This window comes from Etheostoma cragini, unplaced genomic scaffold (genome assembly GCF_013103735.1).
Source record: "Etheostoma cragini isolate CJK2018 unplaced genomic scaffold, CSU_Ecrag_1.0 ScbMSFa_1523, whole genome shotgun sequence".
Lineage (NCBI taxonomy): Eukaryota > Metazoa > Chordata > Actinopteri > Perciformes > Percidae > Etheostoma > Etheostoma cragini.
Window position 1 is genome coordinate 1 of NW_023265587.1, and position 11,112 is coordinate 11,112.

Here is an 11,112-nt window from a genome sequence, read left to right on the forward strand (position 1 = left end):
TCTATCTGTAAAGTGTCTTGAGATAACTCTTGTTATGAATTGATACTATAAATAAAATTGAATTGAATTGAATTAATGACTTCCTTTTCCGCTGTCAAAACACTGTTTCTTAAAGGATTCTTCTTTGCAAAGGAAACACTCTTTGGACTTTCCCCGATGCTGTGAATGTTTAGTTTGAAGATGTCCGTCCAGTTAATTCATTTTAAAACTCTCGTTACTGAGTACTTCTCCACATAAAACCCCCCTGAGGCCTCTCTTCTCCGTTCCCAATAGTTTTGGTAAAGCCAACATTAATAAAGTCGTCCTTATATTTATTGTTTGGACATCATATCAACACTGACAGATCCCAGACTTCGGACAAAAAACTAATATGAATTTGGACAGCAGAGGGCAGTATAGCATAGTCAAAGATCAGGAACGCTCATTCACATAACATTGATATGCATTTTACTCCCAGTAAAACGGGTCTGCGACCCATTTTGGGTCCCAACCCTAAGTTTGGAAAACATTGTTCTAGTGCACATATGTCAAACTCAAGGCCCGTGGGCCAAATCCGGCCCCTCGCAGATTACGATCCGGCTCCATTTCAATTTAGGTTCACAATACGTTTTTTAGCCCACCTAGTTTTTGTTGCTTCTTCTGACGTTGTTGTCATATTTGACGATTTGTAACTTTTTCCAACGTTTTTGTCACTTTTTTTAAACGTTTCGGGTTCTTTTTTTGCTATGATGGCAGACAAACGTTTTCCCGACATCTTTAGGACTTTATATCGACCAAACTGTGTCCAAGTACACTGCCATATACTTCTTGTCCTGTCTATATACTTTGTATATTGCATTGCAAATTTCTGCTCTTTTTGCACTTCTGAATGGACGCAAACTACATTTCGTTGTCTTTGTACACTGACAATAAAGATGAATCTCATCTAAAAACCTTAAATCCTTAAATCCAAACCGCAGCGTGTTTACTTATCTTGATCATGACTTCGACTTTTCAAGGTGAACCCCAAAAATGAAGTCGTCTTCACATCCAAAACACGGATTTCCGATGAGAAGGGGGGGGGTGGTTAATGAGAAGCAATCATGTGTATTTAATAATATTTGATTATGACAGGGACTATGTTAGCAGAATCAACACATCTGGAGGCAACAGGGCTTGTGTACAGAGGTTTTATTTGATTTATTTATTACCATGTAAAAAATTAAATAAAATCAAAACATCTTTTCTGGTAATTATCTTCCTTGAGTACTGGGCCTCATGCCCCCCCCCCCACTGTGTGTGTGTGTGTGTTTTTTAACTCCAGTTACAAAGGGACGCAGTCATATTTTGCAAATCTCCAGTAAGCGTTTAGCTTTAGACTTACTGAATCGGTCCAGAAAGCTTTTTAACCCTCATGTTGTCCTTGGGTCAAATTTGACCCGTTTTCAGTTAATTTTTGCTCTTTTTTGTCACAAAAATTGGCCGTCTAAATAAGCGTTACATTAAAAATATAAAAAAACAAACACCAAAAACATCAAAAAGAGCACCCACAACTTTCAAAAAGTGACAAAAATGCTGGAAATAGCGACCAAACCAGAGGATTTTTTTCATGTTGACTGGAAGACAACACAAGGGTTAAAAACCCAAATGGACAGAAACTACTCTACATTAATGCTGCCATCAGTCTGGGAGCGGCCCCTTGACAAAAAAAAGACACTCAGGCTTAACAACTTTCCTGGGGAACCCCCTGCACATTATGTCCACTCGGAGGTCAGCTGATGGGCCAGACTGGATGAGGGAACCCCAGCATCTGGTCTGCCTCCAAAGGCACTTTTACAGCTGAGAGCCTTCAGTGTACAAAATGATATTTGTTCCCATAGGGATGGGATAAGATGAGAAAGATCTGTGTCTTCCTGTTCTCCGTCTCTGTGTCTGTGAAAGTCCACGCCTGAGGTTTTTGTCCCTGGTCTGTTTAACCCGCATCACCCCGTAGAGAAAAGCAAGTCAACAAGCAGCCGAAACGTCTGCGGGAGACTTCCTCTACTCTCCCGGTGGATGGAGAACCTGGATGTCGGCTCTCTTCCTCTTGCCTTTGTCTCCCGGTAGTTTAAGGGTCTGCTCGCTGATGGAGTCGGACTCCTCCTCCCCCTCTTCCTCTTCCTCTTCCTCTTCCTCCTCCTCCTCCCCCGACGACGTCCTGTCTCCATCTTCTGAGTCGCTGTCCGACCCGCTGAGCTCCACCAGCGCCACGTCCTGAGGGACAGGAAGAAGATATCAAAGATCAACCAGGACCTGGGCTGCATGTCTGCACCCTGCTCTCTCCCCTCTCAAATCTAAGCTGTCCTATACCAACAAAAAGGCCTAAAATGACCCCCCGAAAACTCTTAAAAAAATAAAAAAGATTAACCAGGACCGAGAGACGGGATCCTACTTTTGTTTTAGCTTGTTTACATGGGGACGCGGAACATGATAAATCATATTTTGACTTTTTTTTATAAATATTTTCCTTAGAATTTATCTAAGGCTTTCTTCTTAGAAGTGTCTCATGATATCTCGTCTCTAGAAGTGTCATCAAACTTATTTTGGTTTTGTCTCATGCATGCTTAAACATCTCGTAGCACATTCATGTGGATTTTTTTTTATTTCATCATGCTGTTTGGGGTGTTGTGCGTGGTGTCTGTAAACTACTGGGATCTTGAATCTCCCTTGGGGGGGGATCAATAAAGTATCTATCTATCTGTCCATGTACCTATCTACCTACGTATTTATCTACCTATCTAAATATCTATCTATCTACATATCTATCTACCTACCTATCTAAACATCCATCCATCCCTCCATCCATCTATGAGGAATAGAAAATCTCAAACTCCAGTTCTATTCAATCGCAATCCTTCTAGAATCGGACTAAATGAAAATCACAATAAAAACTGAATCCGAGACGCTCGGAAGAACACTTTGTGCTGTACGGTGATGTGGGCCTAATGAAATGTAAAAGTAAAAGGTGAAAACAACTCTCTCCTCTTCAACTCGGGCACTTGACACGTGCTGGGTTTTCTTCCCTTTCTGAAATATGCCTGTTATGTGACTTTGTTATATCCTGTTTCCCGTCTGGAGGTTTTTGCGGACCCCCCCTGAGGGTGGGCAGACCGCTGCTCACCATCTCGATGACCCGCTCGGCCTCGTCCACGCTCTCGATGTCGAAGCGTCCGGCCGGAGCGTCGGCCATCTGCAGCTGCAGCTTCTCGTTGGCCGCGGCCATCTGGGGCAGGAAGGTCTGCAGCCGCTCCAGCACTGACGCACAAAACCACACAAAGCACACAACAACATCACACCTCTGGCTTTAAAAAAACTATAGAAAAAGCTGTTTGTTCTTAGTTTTGCTGCCAAAACAGCATGCAGGGAAGGGATGCGTGGTCTCACCGCTGCTTCTCGGGACTCTCTCCGTCTGGGGGGGTCTGCCGGCCTTCGGCTTGAGGAGGAGCTTCTCACTGAGACCTAGCAGCACAACAGACAAGCGCACAAAGAGTTACACCAGTACTGGTTTATAATAGTGAAAACGAATCAAATCAAGACACACATGTTGATGCAAAGACTGAGAGAAAGGCAGTACAAAGTCCTAGTAAAAAGGGACAATCCCTTATATTTAGGGGTCACTGAATGGCATAGATAATAGAAATATCTCACTTACTACTGTAGATTTTAAAAAATAACGTCAACTCTGCAGCTGTCCCCGGTCTTAGCAGAGATTCAATAATGTCAGTTCAATTTGAGCTAAACCATCTTTTATGTTTTGGTTTTAGCATTTTGCACATTGCTGCTGTTCAAATGATTGTTTTTAATGGGAAAGTTGTCATTAAAAGCTCTATTACTCATAATATTTTACATGAATAATTATGTCTTTTTACCCATATCCCTTTGGTCTCGTCTAACGCTAAATATATGCATTGCCTGCTGATATTAACAACACACATTAGCAACAGCCTTTAGAAACTAGCTACTTGCTAGTAACTATTCAAAAACATGTCAATAGCTGGCTAACAAATAACGTTATTTTACGTTAAGCAGTTACGTTAGCTACGTTAAAACTCTCTTGGACGTAAGACACATTATAGTCGTTATAATGAAACTCATGTGGACACTGAACAGTTCCTGGAAGAAAATATTACTTATATTTAATCACAGGACTAACGTTGAACTAAGCCGTAGTTAGCTGACTGTTTAGCGGGTCGTAACTTAACTAGCTAAGTTAGCTTAACTTAAGTTAGCTTAACCTAGCTAGCTTATTTTAGCTAAATCAGCTTAATTTAGCTAGCTAAATTAGCTTAACCTAGCTAGCTTATTTTAGCTAAATCAGCTTAATTTAGCTAGCTAAAAATAATGTCAACTCTGCAGCTGTCCACGGTCTAATCAGAGATTCAATAACGTCCGTTCAATTTGAGCTAAACCATCTTTTATGTGTATATTTAACGGGAAAGTTGTCACTAAAAGCTCTGTTGTTTACGTTGTTTGACGTGAATAATTACGTCTCATGTAATACGTAACTGTGGGATTGATTATCATTTCAACATTGATTTTGCAAACTATTGTGTGTTGATATAAGAAGGTCAAGATGTTTGTTTTTACTCATATCTCTTTCATTTTGCCTAAAACTAAACATATGTATTGCCTGCTAATATTAGCAATTAGGGCATTAGCAACATCATTTGTAAACTAGCTACTTGCTAATAACTACTATTCAAGATTTTTGGGAATATCAAAAACAAGAGCTGGCGAACAAATTACGTTATTTTACGTTTAACCGTTACGTTAGCTAACGCTAGCTACGTTAAATTCTTACTATAATATATAAATAAATAATAGCTACTTGTAAGACACATTAAAGTCGTTATAATGATCCTCATTTGGACATTGAACAGTTCCTGGAAGAATATATTAATTATACTAATTCACAGAATTGACGTTGAACCTGGTCGTAGCTAGCTAGTTAGCTAACTTTGTAGCTAGCTTAGCTAGCTAGCTACGTTGAGAAATGCCTACGTTTAGCTAGCTAGCTACCTAGCTAGCTAGCTAAACAGGCATTTCTCATTCAAATTAGCGGCGTTTTTCTTCCAACATTATAACTGCTGACAAACGTGTTCAAACCTTCTCCGTTCCCACATGAAAGCAACGCCTTTGAACTCGTTTTCTTGACGTTTAAATCCATTTCTAGAGGAAACGTTTGTATCGACATGTGCATGCATGTATTTGCTAGCTAGCTAGCTAGCTCGCTAGCGGATGTTGGTTTTACTTGTTAGCTAGCTAGCGAGCTAACAAGTACAACCAACGTCCGGGTGGTTTCCATGGTTTCAAGCAATGATTTATACAGCGCCCTCTCGTGTTTTGGAAGACTTCATGAAATTACACCGTGAAGTTGGCTGTAAAATCGCTAATTATGCCGGGACCTAACAGAAAAAAGTAATAAACAAAGATTTTTGTGATTTATAAAGGACAACAAGGAGCCTGCGCGTGCACACTGGACATGTCTGAGTGGCACTTTGTGTTGCGAGAACAAAGCTTGTTAGTGGAGCGTGACCTCTCACTCTCCCTTACTATTGATACCGTGTCAAAGTTGACTCAAAACAATGTGAAATGTAGTGTTTTCAGCTAACATCACTATCGCTACTATACATTCTCACCGAGATTATAAAGTGAATAAAATCAGTGATTTAAAACGAGGGGAATTAACTCAGTCCCATTTTTCACATGCCTATCTAAAGTAAACACCTTCAGATAGAAAGTTATGTGTGAGCATGTGAAACAAGACCAACATTTTTACACTTTTGATAATTGTGCTGTGTTCTGACGATTTATGCCGCACCTTGTCGACAAATAGCACATCATCTAGTGAGCACATAGCCACGAAAACGCAAGTGCAATTGCGAATTACAGCCGCTATTTTCAAACCGAGTAGTACATCTTTTCCAAGACCGAGTAGTCCATCTTCCCAAACATAGACGATCTTTGGCGCTCGGCTCTCTGGCTCACTGTCAAGAAACAAGTCTCTCGTCTCTTTTCCCGAATCAAATGCGTCCGTTGCCAGAAAGGTAAGTTGTGAAAAGGGATCAAAAACACGGCGACTACGACACTAAGTAGCCCGTTTCATGTTCTTAATTTATTAACTAACGTCGGCTGCTGTTTTTCTCCCGGTTAGTGACGACGCAAGTAACGTCACGGAGCCGTGCTACCTACTGTTTTGATTCCTATCGTTGCTAAGCTAACGTTAGCTAACATAGCAAAGTGTTAGCTAACGTTAGCACACATCCACAACTAACTACTATACAATATTAGCTAGCTAGCTAGCTAGAATATTAGCCAGCTAGCTAGCTAGCTAACTAGCTAGTAGAAATGAAGACAGGTAAATGAAAGGCCGGAATTTAGACCTAGGTGTGTGTGTGTGTGTGTGTTTGTGTGTGTGTGTGTGTGTGTGTGTGTATATATATATATATATATATATATATAACAGATATAATATATAACAGATTTTAAGCCAAATTCAGTCACAGAAAATATGAAATGTCAGACAAATATTATTAAATTAAATTCCACAAAGAAGGACAAACATGACGTTAAACTACAAAAACAACAATAACTTGAGAGTGTACAATTAAAAATGGCTGACTTCTAGTGTGTTGGTTAACAATGATAGGACCAATTTACACAAATATTGAATTTGCGCTTATTAAACTCACAATGCTCAAAAGGTTAAAGTGTTTTTGACAACTTTTTGGGAGTTTTTAAATGTATAAGGGTGACAAAAATGTAGTCCTAAAATGAAAATTATACTGACTTCCTGTCAGCCCCCATAAATTTGGATGTTTCTAGAGATACATACCTTACAGACCTTGTCAATAAAGGGCTAAAAATGCCTCAAAATGACTTTATTTAGTTAATGAGGTGTATATATATCAGATTATACTGCACCTTGTAGTTCTTATCTTTTTTAAAGGGGCAATTCAACCCCAAAAAATGCAATTTGGCACTTGCCGAAAAGAGATTGCCGCTCCTACCTTGTGTTTTAAAGGTGCTTTTTGCCTCAAAATGACTTGATTACATCCATTAGGCGTCAGATTACAGCCCACACGGTACTCTTTACCTGTAGAAATACCTTTTTAAAGGGCCGGTACAACCACTAACACAGTTTTCCAAAACAGCCTAACAGCACTACGAGACACTTGTTTAATGTCGTTAACAACAAATTGTCCCCCTCCGATTGAATTAGGATCATTGGAGCAGGGGGAGGAGACCAAAACCGGATCCTGAAGCCCTTGTATCTTTAAGGACCCTGTAGCTACCGTAATGATGTGGTGGGCCAGTCTGGTTATCAATAGAAAACATCCGGTCCATATTTAGATCCTCGGCTCTCGGGTTACCGAGGATTGTGGATGTTGTGGTCCTCTTTCTAAGAAGAGTCTCAGCTATATCACTGTATCACTTATTTGCAATTATATGCAATTTCTGTATTCAGAAAGGCTTATTTTCTGCTTTTACCAGCATGGATAGTGTTTTTTTTCTCAGAATATGTGCAGGTGGAAGCACCACAGACACAAAATAACCCCCCAATCCCCCAAAAAGTGATTTATTTTCATGATATAGGCACTTTAACACACCCAAGGACACTGGATTATTTGCCAAACAGCACTACGAGACACTTGTTTAGTGTCGTTAAAAACAAATTGTCCCGCTCTGATTTAACTGTGATCATTGGAGCCAATGGGGAGGAGACCAAAACAGGATCCTGAAGCCGTTGTATCTTTTAAGATATCAATAGAAAACAGCCGCTCCATATTTAGATCCTTAGATCCTCGGATCTCTGGTTACCGAGGATTGTGGATGTTGTGGTCCTCTTTCTAAGAAGAGTCTCAGCTGGTCCATGACGGTTCAAAGTCACCTTAAAGGGTCATTTAGTTTCAACCTGGACCCTATTTTCCCATGCATTGGTGTCTAAGTGTCACAGACAGGGTCGCAATGGTAGACCTGGATAATATATTGATATTATATCGATATCGCGATATGAGACTAGATATCGTCTTAGATTTTAGATCTCGTTATATGACATAAGTGGTGTTTCCTGGTTTTAAAGGCTGCATTACAGTAAAATTAGGCACTTCTCTGAACTCACCAGACTGTTCTTGTGGCTTTCCCCGCACTTAGACATTATGTCCACATCACTGATGATTATTTATCTTCAATTTAAGTGTGAAGATATTTTGTTAAAGCACTATTTTCAACCCCAGAGTATCGCCTCGATATTGACATAGTGATATCTGATTTTCTCCCTATTGCCCAACCCTAGTTCAACGTAACCCTGTAGGCCAGCTGTAGTCTGGGGTGTGTTCCAGTGCTAATATTTGGCCCAGACTAAGGCAACGAGGGCCAACAATAGCCAACGCCACAGGTGACCATGACTTTTCTCACCAGACTCCATTTCAATTAACTTCACTTTTAGCATAGCGCTAGCATATTTTCACATAAATGAGTGAGTTAAGGCTTTAGGGGCTTTAAGGGGTTTAAGGCTGCACAATATGAGGAGAGTCTCGAATTGCAATCATTTTTTAAAATAATATTGCGAAAGCCACATATTAAATCACAATATTGGAGGGAATTATTATTATTTTTGCGTCATTGTTCTCATTGAAAAATATGAAAATATTTTTTTTTTTTGCGAGGATCTGTACCAAAAGTATATTTCCTTTTTTTTTGTTTTGTTGTAGGATGGGTTTTATAGGCTCGGATATCCCCCAGAGCACCACAAAACTTCACGTACAATGGTTTAACCCCCCACCCCCCTGCGATTTGGATATTGCATTAGTCCATATTGCGATTTCCCTGAGTGGTCATTGTTTTAACAGTGAAAAGACGGACGAAGACAGCTTTTCATAGTTAGTTGGTCGTTAGTTGGTCGATTTCGGGACCATGTCAGGTAACACGTAAAGGATCTTACTCTTTAACAGAAAGGTAGGAGTCCTTCCCATAATGTTGTCTGACTCTTTTGACAGTTTTTGGTCTTTTTCGGGACTATGTCAGGTTACACACATTGTTGTACTGACACTATAATCAGATAATCTGAGTCTCTCAGTGGGAAATCAAGACCTTTCAGTGCAAGTATATGGAAGCTGCACAACTCCCATCGTAGCTCGTCTTCGCCGCGATCTCGACTACCGGACTAATGTCAAAGATGGTTGTTGTCCACCAGTCAACTAAACCCTACGGCTGCACGACATGATGAAAACATATGAATTAAGGTTAAAAACAAGCTACAGATACCCTTCATGTTGCTTCATGCTGTGTTTTCCCGGCCTAGCTACCCTCTCCTCTGCTGTCTTTCCCCTCAGGCTCACGAGACTCAATTCCCAACATGGATGGGGGGTACCTGAGCTAGTCTTGACCACTTCATCACTGTGTCTCATTTTCCCACTGCTCTCAGGCTGGATGACAGGAGACGGGACCCTGCGGCCCTGTAGCCCACCATGAGTATCCAGAGTCTGGGAGGAGCTATCGGGGACTCCCTTGGCTCTAGCCTGACGGTGCGCATGAGCGGAGCAGCGGGCGGCGGCCGGAGCTCCCTATCCGTGAAAGGCCGGATCGCCTCTCTATTCCAGACCATGGTCCCCACCGGTTACACCAAGCTACAGGAGGAGCGGCTGGCCATGGTGGACGTGGGCGCCAAACCCGAGCCCGTCTCGCTCCAGAACGGCTACCGGCAGGAGGCGTCGCACGCGGAGGGCCGACGCCTCCTGGACCGGGCCTCCCGCACCTCCGTGTCCTTATCTGACTGCGGGGACGGGGGCGGTGGCTTCTCCGAAACGGAGCCCATGCTGGGCGAGAGGAGGCTCTCCGGCGAGGAGGCGGAAGAAGAAGAAGAAGAAGAAGGGGAGGAAGTAGGACGGAGACCCACCATGCAGAACATGCCCAAGGAGCGCCTCGTGGCCATGGTGCTCCAGATCTTGCTGCCGTTCCTGCTTGCCGGATTTGGGACGGTTTCGGCTGGTGTGGTGCTGGACATTGTGCAGGTAAGCCGAGCTACAGTACAACCTTTATTTTGAAAAACAAGCAGCATGTTCGGGAGCTTAACCCTTGTGTTGTCTTCCCGTTAACCATGAACGTGTCCTTCCAGGTAAAGATTGAAAATGAATATTTCTTTGTTTTTTGTTGCTTTTTCTGATTTATTTGTCACTTTTTTTCAGCTTTTGGCACTTTTTTTAAATACCTGAGCTGGTTTAATAATAGTTTTTACATTTATTCTTGGAATTCGTGGTCCAAAAAACCTTATTTACATAAAATTATACTTAAGTTTTTAGTTTAAAAGGCAGAAATTAGGAATTATTTTGACTAATAGTCGAGATCAGAGGATTTTGAGTGGATCTCAGATGGGTAGGTGTTCAAGTTTAGTCCAGATACTGCTTGGAAACCATTAAAAAAATAATTCAAACGCCGTAAGATTAAACAAAACACCCAAAAAATTCACTGAAACTAATCATTAATTTTACCTGAAGAATGTTACTGGAATCATCCATGTTATTTTTGGGCAATTTGGTTGAAATAAATCCACATTTCTCGTATAAAACCCTTAGAAACAGGTCAGTTTGACACAAGGGTTAAGCAAGGCTAATTCCAGTTTATTTATGTTCCTAAAATTGTATTTCAAGTAATTACTGAGATTTTGGAACGTACAACTTAAGAAACGTGGGCAGTCAGACAATCAACAGTTTATCTGGATTGTCTAAACTACTTTTTTAGGAAGGTATAACCAACAGGAAGTGCACTTATTTAGGGTCAGGGTTCCAAAATGTACCTTTTGGTCCTGCAGCCAAATGGCTGGACGTCAGGAGCCAAAATCAACACTGCGATTACATTGATTAATTTCACAGCCTTAAGTGCACATAAACGTGTTGTTAAAATTCGTCATTGCTCAGGAAAATAGTGTCCACAAAAACTTAAATTGCAGCCGGTCAAATTTGAAGCAGGACATCGGTCTGTATTTTAAATCCAGCCATGTTGAGTAGCTAGCTTCCAAAAAGTAGTGATTATTTACATGGAGTCTGGTGGAGATATGCTGCTCTATACACGCTAAAAGTAGTGATTATTAACATG

General features: G+C 41.1%; 2 protein-coding genes across 6 annotated transcripts in view; one reads left to right on the forward strand and one right to left on the reverse strand.

The window, feature by feature from the left end:
- Positions 1–1,677: 1,677 nt before the first annotated feature.
- Positions 1,678–5,399, reverse strand: cunh12orf45 (chromosome unknown C12orf45 homolog). 3 transcript variants are annotated; one of them, XM_034865425.1, is made up of 5 exons: positions 5,125–5,398; positions 3,403–3,477; positions 3,140–3,273; positions 2,170–2,232; positions 1,678–2,136 (listed from the first exon to the last, which is right to left on the reverse strand). In XM_034865425.1, the coding sequence occupies exons 1-5, from the start codon at positions 5,216–5,218 to the stop codon at positions 2,020–2,022; spliced, it is 483 nt and encodes a 160-aa protein (XP_034721316.1). In that variant the 5' UTR covers positions 5,219–5,398; the 3' UTR covers positions 1,678–2,019. The 3 variants fall into 3 exon arrangements, with proteins under 3 accessions (XP_034721316.1, XP_034721318.1, XP_034721315.1); XM_034865427.1 differs by having other exon boundaries at positions 1,678–2,125; positions 2,171–2,232; positions 5,125–5,393; XM_034865424.1 differs by having other exon boundaries at positions 1,678–2,232; positions 5,125–5,399.
- Positions 5,400–5,955: 556 nt separating this feature from the next.
- Positions 5,956–11,112, forward strand: part of slc41a2b (solute carrier family 41 member 2b) — a 48,044-nt gene continuing 42,887 nt past the window's right edge. Inside the window, exons 1-2 of one of the 3 annotated variants that reach the window (XM_034865386.1) lie at positions 5,956–6,065; positions 9,446–10,031. In XM_034865386.1, coding sequence (XP_034721277.1) covers positions 9,489–10,031 — 543 coding nt within the window. In that variant the 5' untranslated portion in view covers positions 5,956–6,065; positions 9,446–9,488. Of the gene's footprint in view, positions 6,066–9,355; positions 10,032–11,112 lie in introns of those variants that run through there. The other 2 variants (XM_034865388.1, XM_034865387.1) reach the window with 2 other exon arrangements.

Bases quoted from the DNA above. Each gene is read 5' to 3' on its own strand.
- cunh12orf45 (XM_034865424.1), bottom strand. From the start codon at position 5,218: ATGCACATGTCGATACAAACGTTTCCTCTAGAAATGGATTTAAACGTC. The intron at 3,274-3,402 runs GTGAGACCACGC...TTTGTGCGTCAG, and splicing joins GAGAGTCCCGAGAAGCAGCG to TGCTGGAGCGGCTGCAGACC. The intron at 2,233-3,139 runs GTGAGCAGCGGT...CCTGTCCCTCAG, and splicing joins CCGAGCGGGTCATCGAGATG to GACGTGGCGCTGGTGGAGCT.